The 16,084-nt window shown below is 22.1% G+C and overlaps 2 protein-coding genes across 2 annotated transcripts; one reads left to right on the top strand and one right to left on the bottom strand.

The window, feature by feature from the left end:
- Positions 1 to 2,276: 2,276 nt before the first annotated feature.
- LOC128951642 (acetylcholine receptor subunit beta-like 2) lies at positions 2,277 to 3,500 on the bottom strand. Its single transcript, XM_054296891.1, has one exon. The coding sequence runs from the start codon at positions 3,498 to 3,500 to the stop codon at positions 2,277 to 2,279; it is 1,224 nt and encodes a 407-aa protein (XP_054152866.1).
- Positions 3,501 to 5,254: 1,754 nt separating this feature from the next.
- LOC128951632 (uncharacterized) lies at positions 5,255 to 14,630 on the top strand. The gene is made up of 3 exons (XM_054296882.1): positions 5,255 to 5,283; positions 14,140 to 14,228; positions 14,314 to 14,630. The coding sequence occupies exons 1-3, from the start codon at positions 5,255 to 5,257 to the stop codon at positions 14,628 to 14,630; spliced, it is 435 nt and encodes a 144-aa protein (XP_054152857.1).
- Positions 14,631 to 16,084: the final 1,454 nt, after the last annotated feature.

The raw sequence follows: 16,084 nt of genomic DNA, 5'->3' as shown, positions 1-16,084 counted from the left end.
ATATTTTAACAATTTGTTCATTTATTTTTTTATTCAATTATTATTATCAATGGGTTTTTTGGAAAGTTTTGGCTTATATTTTCAATGTTCAATAGTTTTTTTTCGGTACACATTTGTCAACATATTTGTCAAACCTTATGAATATGATTTTTTCAAAATATCAGTCCATTAATACATAAATACAATATATATATATACTGTATATAACCGTATCGTAAAGTTATAGAAATATTTTGTATGTATTTTGTGTATTGAATGTTATCTTTATTTTGTCATAACATCATACAAATGAGTGATTTTTTGAGAGTCAAAAAAAACATATACACAAAACTTATGAGTGGGTGAGTAAGTGAGTGAGTGTGTGAATGTATATAAACATGCATACCTTATATTTAATAAAAATTGTTTTATATTTATATTGTATTTAGTATTATTTTTTTTAAATAAATATGATATATTAATATAATTGTGGCTAAAATTAATACTGTTAAAATACTTGTTATATACTCTACTGTACATACAATAATAATAATAATATTTTGATTAAAATATTTTTATGTTTCAATTGTTTTGCTCTAATTGTTTTATTTTTGCAATATATATATATGTGTTCATACTTGTATTAGGTATTTATATTTTTATGACTAACCATTAACATTTTAATTATTAAATATTTATTATTAATTTATATATTTGTATATCGTATCGTAAATGTGTGTATATATATAGTAAGACAAGGATATTATTACTATTTTTTATGCAGCAAATTCTGGGCACATATTATGAATGAAAATATAAATATATCTAAAAATAAATAATTAATTTTTTTTATGTTCATTACGGTTATTGCATATATAAAATATGGTGCAAATATGCTTACAAATAAAATATAGTATATACACTACCTATACATAAACAATAATGATGATTACTATTTATAAATAAATATATATATACTCTATATAATAATAATAAAAATTATTGAATTTTGTGTGTGTGTCTACTGTATTGGCAAAAATAAATATTTGGTAAATATTTTTTTAGCGGATATTTTTTTTTATTTTCAAAACTAATATTTATGGTCAACAATGTTATGGATGTTGAAGAAAATATATGATATTTCAAAAAACATGATATTTATAAAATATGACTAAATATGACAGTTTGGTTTGGCTTTAGACGTGAAAACGGTTAGTATATATGATATTATTGTGTTTTTTTTAAAGTAACCTATGTTTTATTATATTTTTTTTGTTATATATTTTTATAAATTTAATATTTTATGTATTTTTTAAAAATATTTATTATGAACATTTATTCAATAAATTTTAGACTTTAGTATATTTGTTTTAGATATGCAAATGTAAATCTATATATGAAATAGTTTTATATGTGTTATATTTGTTGTATTTTTCATCTTCAAAAGTATTTATTATAAATTAGATTAAATTTCTTTTATTTAATATAAGGTGTGTTTTGTGTGTATGTGTATTATCTAATGGTTTTTCATGTCTAGTCTTAAGGTTTTATTTATTTTTTTTGCGGGTAATGATGGTATCAAATGTAGTCAATGCAGTCATTAATCATCAATTGAGATGAAAATGTGTTGAGTGAGTGAGTAAATGAAAGAGTGGGTGAATGTGTGAATAAATGAGTGACTGAGTGAGTGAGGGATATTGAGATATATATATATACGTTATATAAATGTAAAATATTTTATATATATGAATTGTTGTGGCACTAGTAATACTAGTCTAGTATGTGAACAAACAGAGTCCCTATCATATCATAACTTGTTTACAATAATTTACAAGTTTAGTCAAACATAAAATATAATAATAATAATAATAATAAATAAAACGTGTTCATATGAATATTTTTTCAAATATAAATTTAAATATTTTTTTATTTTTGAAAAACTTATTTTATTTTTTTTCTACTCACATATCATCAAACAATTTTTTATATGTTTTAATTATAAATTTTTTATTAAAAAGTAAGGGCATTAAAGTATCCATTAATAAAATTATATTATTAAATACAGTATACAGTTATTTATCTTATATTAAATTATGAATAATTTAATTGTTAGTACACAGTATAGACAATTTTTGTAGTATAAATTTTTAATATAACTAGTTTTATAACATTAATAATATTTCACCAAATAAAAATAATATTAATAATTAACAAATATTTATTTAATTGAGTTAAATTAGACTAATTTCAAATTTGAATACACTAATATTTTAATTATAATTATTATTTTGTTTTTTTCATGTATAGATTGTAATCAAAAATAATAGATACGAGAAAAATAAGATTTTATCCAACAATAGTGTCATTAATATCCAATCGTTTTGGCTATCAGTTAGCGAAACTTTAGCATTAATTGTAGCACCGATACCACTTTGGACGCCCTCTTCCAGTGTCCAAGTAATCAGATAATTGCCAACTCCTATATACCGAAGCAACGGATTATTAGCCACAGCTGAGGTCAACTGTGGCCACGGATTGGACATCAAGAATACTCTGTTGATGACAATCGACAAGTATATCATAACAGATATGTAGACAATAATTATGGCATTGTTTCGCAATACCAGTGGAACTCCTTTATTGCCCGAAAAGCCGGTCTTATTGATAATTACCAGTTCTGTTAGCAACAGTATCGACAGCGACAATACAAACAATTGGTATCTTTTCAGGGAATTCGGTGGAAATGCCATCATAAGTACCGACAATATTACGGCCACTGTTGTCGGCAATTTGATAAAGTAATACATAATCGATTGGCGCCGTCTTATCGTCAGAAAAGACATAATCCGGGCAAACGATCCCTCGACATATGTGTCGACTCGTCGATAGGATTCGACTTTCGTGACATCCCATTCCTGGTTAGGATAACGGGGCGATTCGTCAAACAAAAAAGTGCTCACTTTGTAAAAATCAAACGGTTTGACGTCGACATACTTGATGTCGAAAAATGGCTCAAATGTTATCCGACAGCGCTGTTCATCAGACGGATAGTCGCGCAGATTAGTCATACAATAGGTTTTCAATTGGGTTTGCGGTACCCATTCAATATAGCCGGTAGAGTTGACCGACAGTGTCGTACTTTTGAACGTACGTTCAAAATGAAAGGCATCCGGACCGTTGGTGATCATCAGATCGGGCTTCCAGATCAGGTCCGACTGGACGACCAGTTGGGTTTGGCCGCCAAACTCTTGTGGCGACCATTGCAATCCTTCGTCTATCCAACCCATGTAGACGTAGACATTGAGTGTAAGGACCTGTGTCTTGATGTCCAGGTCGACAATCTTGAGCATACGTATGCCGACACTAACGTTGACAGTCTGCCGGTGATCGACAACTGGGAAACTATATTTCGTGTAATTTCTTTTGACAAATAGCTCGTCGCGCAGTCCGCGTACCGATTCCGGTGACACATCCTGACCGCTGACCAGATTTGTCGGCACATTAATTGTGAAACATAGCATCAATAGTGTTATTATATTATAATAGATAGACATTATGTAATTAAAACTATTTTTTTTGGTTAATTTAATAAAATTAAAATAACAGTTTTAAAGTATTAACTGTTTTTTTCGTAAATGATTTTTTTTGTTTGAGTTTTTTTTTTGCAAATCTAAGTATTAATAACATAAGATAAAAATATTTAGTTTACTCCCCGTTAATAATGTGAAACAAACATCAACAACAAAAAACAATATTAAATTTCAATAACTGGTTTACATCAATATAATAATTAATTATTATTTATTTATTAAATATGTTTTAATATCACTACTATTTCACTGTTATAAATACAGTATTATATTATAAATTAAATTATAGATTTAGTAGTATTTATGATGCCATTGATGATCATATTAATGATAAATTAATTAAATTTTAATTATAAAATTCTAATAAATCATTTTTTAAAATGATGTTTTAATTATATATTTTATTTTTGTGTTTTGCATCTACTATTTTTTTAATTAAATTTATTATATATTGTTTTTAATTGTCATTATTTTAAAAATAAGTATTAAGTTTCAAATGTTTCAGTTTTATTAATTTTGTTTAACTAATATCTTTATACTGAACTACTACTATCAAACTATCCATTAATTTAATTTATATACAATTAATTTAACTTAAAAAAAATTTGTGTTTGCATTTCAGTCTAAGGGATTAGTCATTCAATTTGATTGTTTAGGCAAACATTTAGTTAGTTTGTTTGAAATTTTTATATTAAATAAACCATATAATTCAAAATATGTTTCAACTAATAAAAAAAATTGTTTAATTAGTCGATCTCTTGATAGACATATTTATAAAAACAAAACTTTTAAATACTAAATATAATACATTTTTATTAATTTAGACTACGTTTAATTAATTGTATTTTTACAATCAATTTTTTAATGTAAACAAAGTGTGAAAAGTCTAGTTTATATATAAATATATTGAAAAATTAGTTATATCTATAAASACTGTGAACACACACACACACACACACACACACACACACACACACACACACACACACACACACACTATTATTTACTGCAAATATTTAATGTATTATAAGGTAAATGCCATTATAAACTATACTACTATTGGGATTGGATTTTAATTTGTATGTCTATCACATCGCACAGACACACACACATACCAGTGCTGGTGATGCCAATCAATATTATTAAACTACCATTGAATGAGTTATAATCAACAATTTCAATAGCATTTCTAGTTAGTTAGTGAGGGAATAAGTGGGTGAGTGGGCGAGTAAATGAATGAATGGGAGAGAGAGAGAGAGAGAGAGAGAGAGAGAGAGAGAGAATTTCTGACTTAAGAATAAAGAAAATAAATGTCAACTATTGGATGTGTGTGTGTGTGTGTGTGTGTGTGTGTGTGTGTGTGTGTGTGTGTGTGTGTGTGTGTGTGTGTGTAYTACCAACTAGATGACTTATATATTATTATTATTATTATATTTGGTGTCCTCTCAATCTCCCTGAGCTCAACAATTCAACAACAATCAAACACAAAAAGCTACTAATCTTATATTGAGTTTTGATGTTTTATTGTACAATACTACTGTACATATATATATATATATTGTATATGATATAACTTACATTTATTATATAATGTGTTATACTGTATATTAGTGAATCTACTGGTAGTAGTAGCAGTAGTAATACTGTATAATATAGTAATAGGGAACTGTTGGCTCATTTAGATGATGGGAAAAGACAGTATAGCAGCTAAAGTGTTTGTGAAGTGAAATAATCTCACAAATAATATAGTATGTGATATATTATGCAATTATTGTACCGACGATAGACATGTATGTCTACTATAAAAGTATATATAAATACAATATATGTTAGACTCCTTGTTATCAGCGATAAACACATTTCTTTATTACATATTTATTATATTTTTATTAGTATTTATTTAAATAATACCATTAATACTACTGATGCTCATAATTATATAATTTAACACGAATTTTGGTTTTTCATATATGACATAATATTTTTATTTTTTATGTGTTTAAAATCTAGTGTAATAAATAAATCTATAGTATATTATTATATATATATAAATTTAATCTAAATTTTGTAATAAAATTTAATATTACATAAAAATTTAATCTTAAATTTCAATAAACATAAATATATACAGTATATAGTGTTATATATACACACAATGTACTAGAAAATAATTTATATATTTTTATAGCTATTTTTATTTTGGTCATCACTTGAAATAAATTTTTGATAAAATCAGCAAATTTTTTGCCAATAAAATACTGACCACTAAATAATAAATTAAAATTTTCTGTTATTAATATTTAATATACTACTACTACTACTGTATAATATATACAATATTTTAAAGATTTGTACACTACTTGAAAAATATATAAAAAATTATTTCAAACATTTGTAATAAATATTTTATTGCTAACAAAAAAAAATAAATAAATAAAGTTTTACTTTTAATGCTATATATAATTTTTTATATTTTTATCAAATCAAATAAAAAAAATTTCAGATCAAATATTTATCAAAAATGCGGTCAATCAGAAAATATTTATTTTATTTATTCTTAAAATATAAAATTTTATATATTAATTTGTACTGTATAAAAAGCAATAGTAATAGATAAAACAATTTTTATTAATTCAAAATTATTTAGTATATATATATATTTATTAAATAAAATGATTAAATAAATTTTTTTCTAAAACATTTAATCAATTTAATATAAAATAACATTATTATTTTTAAATTTAATTTAGTTGAGATAACACAAAGTTGAAATCATTATAATCACAGATGACAGCAATTGTTTTATTTTAATTAAATTTTTAAAATATCAAACAAAATATCGTTGAATATTAATAAACTTAATATTTTTTTTTAATTTCGCTAAAAGTCAAATTAACGCATTGAACTCAAAATTTAAATTAATTTTTTTTATATATATAAATTGAAATATTTTTTCTAATTATAATTTTTTGCAATATTCACTATTCATTTTGTTGTAAACTAATATTTAAAATAAAATATAATATAATAATTGTTTAATATATCAATCAATATGATTGACATATTAATAATAATCCAAATAGTTAAGTACTACTATATTTAATTGTCATTTATCTAATCGTTGCGATTGACTTTTCGAGATATAGATTTAGTAGCACTGGTAGCTCACACACACTCACTCACACACACACTCACACACACACTTTACCCTTAGGTTTTTCACTGGTATTGTTGTCCGATACTACTGTCAACTATTTTTTTGGCTATCGATTTGCCAGCAAATGACAAAAGTGTTGGTCTCTCTCTCTCTCTTTTTCTTTCTCTTATCACACAATTGTCAACTTTTTTCCTATTTTTTCCTTAAGCAAGATATTCAATACAATAGACTTTCGGTATTAGGTTACCCGGGAAAATAAATTGCTAAATATTTTCAATTTTTTTCTCAAATAAAAATTTTGCAGATGTTATTATATAAACATTTGTTAGTTTTATAAACATTCAATAATTTTTTGTTTAATTATTATATAGCATACATGCATAAAATATTTGATTAGTTAATAAATCTATTTATAGATTAGTGTTTTTTTTGGTAAAATATTTTGATATATATGGTGTGTCTGTGTGTCTAATACTGTCTATACAATACCAATGCTATAAATACAATGATATTTTTCTGTCCAACAGTTTTTGTGTCAAAGTTAACGAAATGTTTCTTTTTATAGATATCTTTATTGTGACAATTGATATCAGAAAAGTCAATGAGCTATAAGTGAAAGAGATATATATACAGTATATATAGTATATACTGTATATCGGATCCAATATCCAGCACCAACTTCTACATACAATTGAATTGACCTCCAGTTTCCCACCAAATAATTGTAAGATATTTATATTGATATATATATATACTATATATCAGTTTCGATGAATTGGATGTCAATTTCAAAACCTATTTATTTTTGTAGTGATAACAAAAATTGAAGGCCAGTTAAAAAAAACTACTGTATGTGTGACTACAGTATATACTGTAGTAAATACTATATATAATAACGCCTTATATTATTGTACTGTCAGTGTATATCATATACATTAGTATATATTGTAGAATCAAATACAACAAACAGCAGTTTTTGTTGTTGTTATAAAATGTATAAACTTTTTTTTTTGTAACAAAACTGGAGTTAGTTTACAATAAAATAAAAGTTTGTTTTGTACAAAAATATTTTTAACATTATTAGTACAATATAAAAAATATTTAGTAACTATTTACAAATATTTGTACAAACATATTGATTGCTAACATTTTTTTTATAAGTAATTGTCTAGATAGTTTGTAAAATATAAATTTTTTAATTAAATTTATAAATACTTGACAATTTAACTGTTATATAAGTAAATAAAAATATTCAACAAAAAATGATAACAAAGATGCTAAATATTTAGTATCATTTAATATGTTTATTGATTATTAAATTTTTTGTTGAATACATTAATAACAATTATTACAATAAATTAGGAAATAACAAATTTTTGTTAAATAAAAAGTTTTACCATTTTATACAATTTTCAATGACAAATATATATATATATTATTAACAAAACATAGGAGACCACTATTGTTTGGTATACATGTAATTATTTATAATTAGCCTACTAATGTCATATTTGCCCAATATATTTAATACATAAATTTATATACAGTGTGTATATATATATAACTTTTACACAAAAAAAAAATTAAATAATCCTCTTATATTTTTCAGCTCAAATATAATTTGTCACTAAAAATACAGTTAAACACAACAACAAAAAAGCCATAAAACTAATAGCTATGGTTTTCGCACTCAAAACAATAGTCCCAATCATTAACGCTAAGTGAATGCTATTATACTTATATTTTTATATATTAGAAAAGAGAGAGTGAACCCCAAAATTGTTGTTAATATTAAAAAAGTTAAGTCATTTTCATTAAACAAAATTATATATATACAGTATAGTGTAGGTATAAATGTTATATCAGTTATAATTACAGCAATTTCTCTCTAACTTCTCTCTCTCTCTCTCTCTCTCTCTCTCTCTCTCTCTCTTATTATGTAATAATAATGATTAAAAATCTATACCAATGTTATATGACATTATGGGAGTATTGTATTAATAATAATATTGTACTCTATTTTATTGTAATATTATTATTATAATAATACAGTAAAATGCGTGTTTTATTTTATGACTGTAATATATTATTTTTTATCTATCACTGTACACCTAATTTACCTGTATATACATATTTAGATATTATATCATAAAAATGGTTGTAAATAAATAAAATATAACATCAAATTAAAGGTGTTTATATTTAATAATAGAGAGTATCGTCAAACAAACAAAAAATTAATTTATTACATATAAAGTTATTACATATAAAGTTATTACATATAAAGTTATTACATATAAAGTTATTACATATAAGCTAAAAAATATTAACAGATTATATTTTATGATTAAAATTGTAAACAAAAATCAAATTAATTTGTTTTTTTTCTTGATTTTTATTATTTATTAAAATTAATTATTTAATTTTCATAAACATTTTCATAAATATTGTATTTTCAGTTAATATTACTTAATATTACAGTATTTTGTTTTTTGAAAAATGATAATGATGCTATTATTTTATGTAACACTTTAATATAGTAGTATTTCCTATATATTATATATACATGTATTTATTGACCATGGTCATTATATTTAAAGGGAACTCATAAAACACAGCTCATTGACTCTATCCTGTGGAGACACACCTAATTTTTTTCTGTACAGTATTTATACACTAATATGTTTGTTTGATTGGTACGGTTTACCAAAATTTATTATCATTATTATTATAATAATGTATAGTACATATATGATAAAATAAAACACAATATAACAATTTTTACTACACATTATATACCGACAAATATGATGTTAGCACACAAATGTTATAAAATTTATTATTATAGTCAATAAAATTATTATCAAAAATTTTTATATTATAAAAAAACTTTAATGCAATGATTTGTAAAATTTTAAAGTGCATTGGTAATTTATTTCACTAAATAAGCAATTTAAAAATTTATATTATATAGTAAAATGTTATGATTTAATATATAATAATATCTATAGATTAATATATCACTATTATATCAGTACATATTGATAAATTAATAAACAATATTTTACAAAAACAAAAAATTACAGTAAATTGAACATTATATCGGTATAGTATAACAACAATTTTTTTAAAATGCTTTATTTACAATACATTAGTTTAATCATTGGCCCAATAAAGTCATCAATCATCATGAATTTTGATCTTTCTAAATAAATATTTAAAAATTATTACAATAAAATTTGTTATTATAATTTCAATTAGTCACTGCTTAGCATAAACGTCATCAAACATAGATTTGCTCCACATATTGTATGTTTAATAGATAATCCAATGTGTTATTGTTATGCAATTGCATGTAAAAAAGTTTTTATTATATTTTATATAAATACCTTATATATCTTTTTTTAAAATGTTCACAAAATAACTATAATATAATCTTGACGTCCGTTACATTTGACTTTAATTTTATTCTATAGTATTATTTGATTTTATTTTGTATTCAGCAAATATGTAAAGGAAAAAGTATTGTATATTTAATTTAATACACATTTGTTGAATCACACATACAAAATGTGTCGGTCATATAGTTAGGTGTGTGTGTGTGTGTGTGTGTGTGTGTGTGTGTGTGTGTGAGAGAGAGAGAGAGAGAGAGAGAGAGAGAGAGAGAGAGAGAGAAAGTAAGCTAACTATGTATGAGAAATAAAAATGAGATTTTGTTTTACAAATGCTTTTTACCCAAACATTTTTTGGCCAATAATTTGAATAGTGTTTTACATTACAGTACAATACAAATTCAATAAAACTTTTTATATTATTATTATTTGATGTCTGTTGGAGACACAGTTCGTTGTCAAATATATATATAACAACACTTGCATACCGTACCCAACACTGCAGGGAAATATACTTAAAATAAAATTTCATATATATATTTTTGCACAGATAGCTTATATATATAGCCATTGATGTATTTGGTACTTTTCCTTACTCATAGAGAGAGAGAGAGAGAGAGAGAGAGAGAGAGAGAGAGAGAGAGAGAGAGAGAGAGAGAGAGAGAGAGAGAGTCGTGTGGAGAGTATTAAGTATTATAATGTTTAATCTCTTGCATAATATGTGAGTAAAGAACAGCTGCTCCTACCGTTCCCAGAATACAGTACAGTACGGACATACCAGTGCTTACGGAGGAAAGTTATCACAAGACATACTGATTGGTAACATCTATACTACCGTTTCAACTGTTATACCGTACGGTATATCATATATTCTATATATTTTAATCCATTTGTTGTGTGCACTTATAGTCCAGTCAGTTTAGTACAGTATATTCATAATAGTTATGTATTTTTTTCCATACATGCATAGACAGCTTATTATGACTTTATTTTATCTTATAATTTAAGTAACAGTGATTTGCTATCGACTTAAAAATAGAAAACCAAATATATATATATATTTAAGAAAATTTTAAGTCTTATGATAACTTTGCTTAAACTATATTGTATTTTAATTTTTTTTATTATTTATATAGTGTAATTATTATCAATAAAAAAATATGTTTTAACTTTAAATTATTTTTAGTTTAATAAGTATTTATATGAAGTATATATTTATATTTTTATTAACCATAAAATTATTTTTTATTGATGTCAAAGCAGTTTTCTTTAAACCAAACATATTAATAACTTTTGTGTTAATGGATTACACTTTTTTTTATTATATAATAGTATTAATAAAGTTTTTTTGATTATTAGACATTTTAGTCAATACTATTATCACTTAAATAATCACTTTTACAAAAGGATTTTCTCTCCTAAATCTTACTTTACTTTTAGACTAAATCTTTTAGTATTTATATACCGGTATATTATATAATATGATTAAAACCAAGTGATAATACTCTTGCGATTAGTTGTATGTATTTATCTATTTGTTAGTTATATATATATATATATATTTATATATACTTTAGTGTTTATATACCGGTAATAACTATTTTAATAAAAAAAAGTATAATAGATTATATATATATATTATTTATATTTTTTAACATATCTTAATTAAATAGTTAGTAATTTATACTTAAATGTTATTAAAATTATTTTTTATTTACTCTATTAATTTCAGTATTAATAAAGTTTTAGCATTAATATTTAATTAATAAACAGTTTATATATTAAATTATACTCAACTGTATTATTATTATTATTATTAAACAGTATATCGTTTACCATTACTTGGTATTAAATAACTTATGGTATAACAAAAAAAACAATATAAAAAACAATTATCTGTTAATTGATGATAAAAATGAGTATCATTTTTCAAAATATGATATTAACACTTTTTGTATTAATAAAAATACTGAAACTTTTATTACACAATAAGTTTTGTTATGTTGTATATGAGATTAAGTAATTTACTAATTATTAAAATAAAAAACATTTATTTTTATTTAAAATAATTTTTCTAGAGTTTTGAATCTTAATAAAATAATTATTGTTAAACATTTTTAATGTTTTAATAATTTTATTTTATTTTATTTCCAAACATTTCACTTATGTTGATAATTATACTTTATTTATTTATTTTTTATATCATAATTTAAATGTTATATTATTTTACTATAAAATGACAAAACTGTTAGATGTCATATAAAATATCAATTTATATGTCACTCTAATAATGTAAAGTCAAATATTTTGATAAAAATTTAAAAATTAAAAACAAATATATATTTTCTATACATTATCTTTTATCATAAGCCCTGAGGCACTGACAGCTAAATACATATTTTAATTTATTAATGTATTGTCAGTTGAATATTATCTAAATTATTATTTATATCTAATATTTGTTTAATAAATTAAAAATCTAGATATTAAAATTAAACATAGTTTTTTTTTAAAAACTTTATAATATGAATAGTTTTTTTTCGATTATTTGAACTAATTAATTTACAATAAAATAAAATAAGTCATAAGCAAAACAAAAATTATTTATTAATTAAACTTATAGATTAATAATATTTTTAAATTAATTAGAATTAATTGATTACTTAATTTAACTAAATTTACCAGGATATTATATATATATATTTAATAATTATAAATAAAATAAACATAATTTTATAATTTTATTTTATTTAAAGATAGTTTATATTGAAATATGAAAATTCAAATACTATCTATTTATCTGTATATAAGATTACTGTAATAATAAAATGCTATATTTTAGGTTAAATTTAGATACAATATTGACATCTAATGTTTTAATTATTAAGTAAAAATATTATGTAAAAAATGTAATTTTTTTATAAATTATGAATAATCATAAATTTTTATTCCTCCCAAAAAATAAATATAATAATATTATAAAATATATACAAAATTTTAAATACATAATTAACGTAAAATGAAATTGTAGTGTAATTTCATAAACAGATAATTACTCTAATATACAGTTATTTTTGTTAAATTTGTTAAATATTTATAGTTTAATGGCATATTTTAATTGATTTTTTACTACTATTATATAACTATATATATTATATTTTTATATACTGCATATAGTATATGCTATATACTGTATATCTTAATTTTTCATAATAATTTACTTATGTTTTCCAATATAATTATTTTGTATATTTACTGTATATATTATTATTATTTAATATGAAATATCAAATAATTAATTTTATGAAATTAACATATTTTTCAAATAATATTTATTTCAAATAATATTTATTTCTGATTAATATATATATATACAGTATATATTCGATAAAAATTTCTAATAATTTTTATGACGGGAATTATGATTGACTTGAGAAAAATATATGTTTTAATTGATTTATTTCTAATTATTTTAGTTATTAGTATTTGAAATATTTTTCAATGATATTGAAATGAAAATATGTAACATATATTGTATCGTATAATTATTGTCAAACTATTTTGTTACTAATTAGTTATATAATAAAAAATAATAACAATAATAATTGTCAATTTTAAAAAATTGTAAAATAAATTATCCTTAAAAACAATTTGTAAAACATTTGTTAATTATTGTTACTTATTGTATATTAATTAGTATTAACTTTAGTTATCATTGATTACTAACTTTTGACAAAATGATAAGCATTTCCCAAACCTTGAACTTTTAAATAAAATATTTATGATTTTATTGATTTTATTAAACGTATATTTTATATCTATTTAAATCTATATTTTTGTGTCTTTTATTTTTTTATATATAAATAGTTTACAATTTTTGTTTTGTTTTATAGCAGTTTATTTGGAAACAAATATTTCAATACTAATAAAAAACAAAATTAATTTTTGTTATATTAAAAGCTAAAAAAATGAAATCGATTATTGCTTTTATTGTATTGTTTGCCGCTTTTTGCGCTATTAGTTTGCCATCAGTTTTTGGTCAAAGTTATGGCGGCGGCAATGGATATTACGGTGGCTATGGATTAGGACATGGATTATACGGTCACCCAGGTAGTTAGTTTTTATTATAATATTATTTTTTCAAAAAATTCAAAATTTTATTAATATAATTTTATTAACTTAAATATCATAATAGTTCACAGAAAATGGGGTTATTCCACTCATATAAAGCACCCGGCACATCATGGACATCATGGAGGTTATGGTGGTAATGGTGGATATGGAGGTTATGGAAGCTATGGAGGCTTTGGAGGTAATGGAGGCTATGGTGGTAATGGAGGTAATGGAGGCTATGGTGGTAATGGATATGGACATGGAGGCAGAAGTAGTAGCTATAATTATGGTCAACAAGGTCATGGAAGCTACGGTGCTCCACGTGCTTATGGATATAGCGGTTACCGGGGCTTAAGTGGCGGTCTGGGAGGTTATCTGGGAGGTGGCAATTGGTTTTAATAAGCAATACAACAAATTTGGATTATTAACTAAATATGATAGATATATGTAGGTTAGGTTTGGAGGCACTAAATTATAATTAATTATTATACTAAATAATACTCAACTAAATGTTAATTTTTAAATGTCTATTGTTAAATTGTTATGTTATAATTTATTTTTATTATATCTATATAAATATTGTTTGTACAGTATTTTGTTTTTAGTGTAAATAAATTTTATTAAATTTTTTAAAAACATTATATACTTTTATTATATTATTAATTGCCATAAAAAAATATTATAAACTTCTGTAATGGTTCTCTAATTTTTTTAAAGTAATATTTTAAATTATGATTGTCATAAACTTTTTAATTTGATTTTATAGCCAATAAAATTGCAATGATATAATAATTTTTAAAAAACAATTATGATTATTATGTAAATATATAAAAGTTATTTTACTTAAACTAATAATAAAAGTAGTTATAAATAAATTGAAAATACTTTCCCATAATTTAAACTTTCCTAGAATATCGGTATCAATCAAATAACCCCTCCAAACCCTTTTATCACATTTTATAACCCAAATATATGCTTTTAAAATATTGTTTCACACAAACACAACACACTATCAATATATACACAAAAAGATAGATTTTCTAGAAATAGACCTCCCATTGAAATGTGGGTCAAACTGACCTATCAATGGTAAGGCACACAAGACTATACACACAAACACTATATAAATGTGGGTCAAAACTGATCCAGGACAGCCCAGTTAGGCCAGTCAAACACATTGTATACATGAATACATTATAAACAGTCTATGCTTATAGACAATAGTTTATCAAAATTGTATACTTTATCTATGCTTATAGATATCATTTAATATTAATGTTGACAAAAATGTATTTTTCTTAAATAAGTTTTCAAATAAAGTTTTAATGAAATTATATACAAATCGACTGCAATTTTTTAATGTTTTATTTTAAACTAAATTAAAACCATAACCTATTCAATTCACGGCACGACAATTATAAAACTTGTTTTAAGAATAAGTAAATATTTTAGATTAAATTAAATTAATAAATACATATTATATAAGTTTTAATACATTTTTAAATAATTAAATAAACTAGAAATTTAAAGTTTTTTAAAAATTATTAATGTTATTGTATATATAAATTTACAGCATATTAATATTTTAAATATTGAAAATTATTAGAAATATTATTATAAAAAATATTATTATTAATTTTTTAAAAACTAAAGATTTGTATATTTAGTATATAAATAATTAAATAAAATTATAGCTAACTTTTAGTAAAACACTAGTATTTTCAAGCTATTTTTAAACACTAATTAGTATAATATTAAAATTTCAATATTTTTTATATAATTCAAATATTTTAATTTATTTTATATTTTTTTGAGTACAATAATTATATTATGCTAAAAATTGAACTTATGTT

The sequence above is a fragment of the Oppia nitens genome, unplaced genomic scaffold (genome assembly GCF_028296485.1).
Source record: "Oppia nitens isolate AA-2021 unplaced genomic scaffold, nextdenovo-longstitch-racon4-pilon3 scaffold11_pilon_pilon_pilon, whole genome shotgun sequence".
Lineage (NCBI taxonomy): Eukaryota > Metazoa > Arthropoda > Arachnida > Sarcoptiformes > Oppiidae > Oppia > Oppia nitens.
This window is presented reverse-complemented; position numbering and strand designations above follow the sequence as displayed.

Coding starts and splice junctions, on each gene's coding strand:
- LOC128951632 (XM_054296882.1), top strand. CDS start 5,255: ATGGGAAAAGACAGTATAGCAGCTAAAGT. Junction 5,284..14,139: donor GACAGTATAGCAGCTAAAGT/GTTTGTGAAGTG, acceptor TTGCGCTATTAG/TTTGCCATCAGTTTTTGGTC. Junction 14,229..14,313: donor TGGATTATACGGTCACCCAG/GTAGTTAGTTTT, acceptor ATATCATAATAG/TTCACAGAAAATGGGGTTAT.
- LOC128951642 (XM_054296891.1), bottom strand. CDS start 3,500: ATGCTATGTTTCACAATTAATGTGCCGACAAATCTGGTCAGCGGTCAG.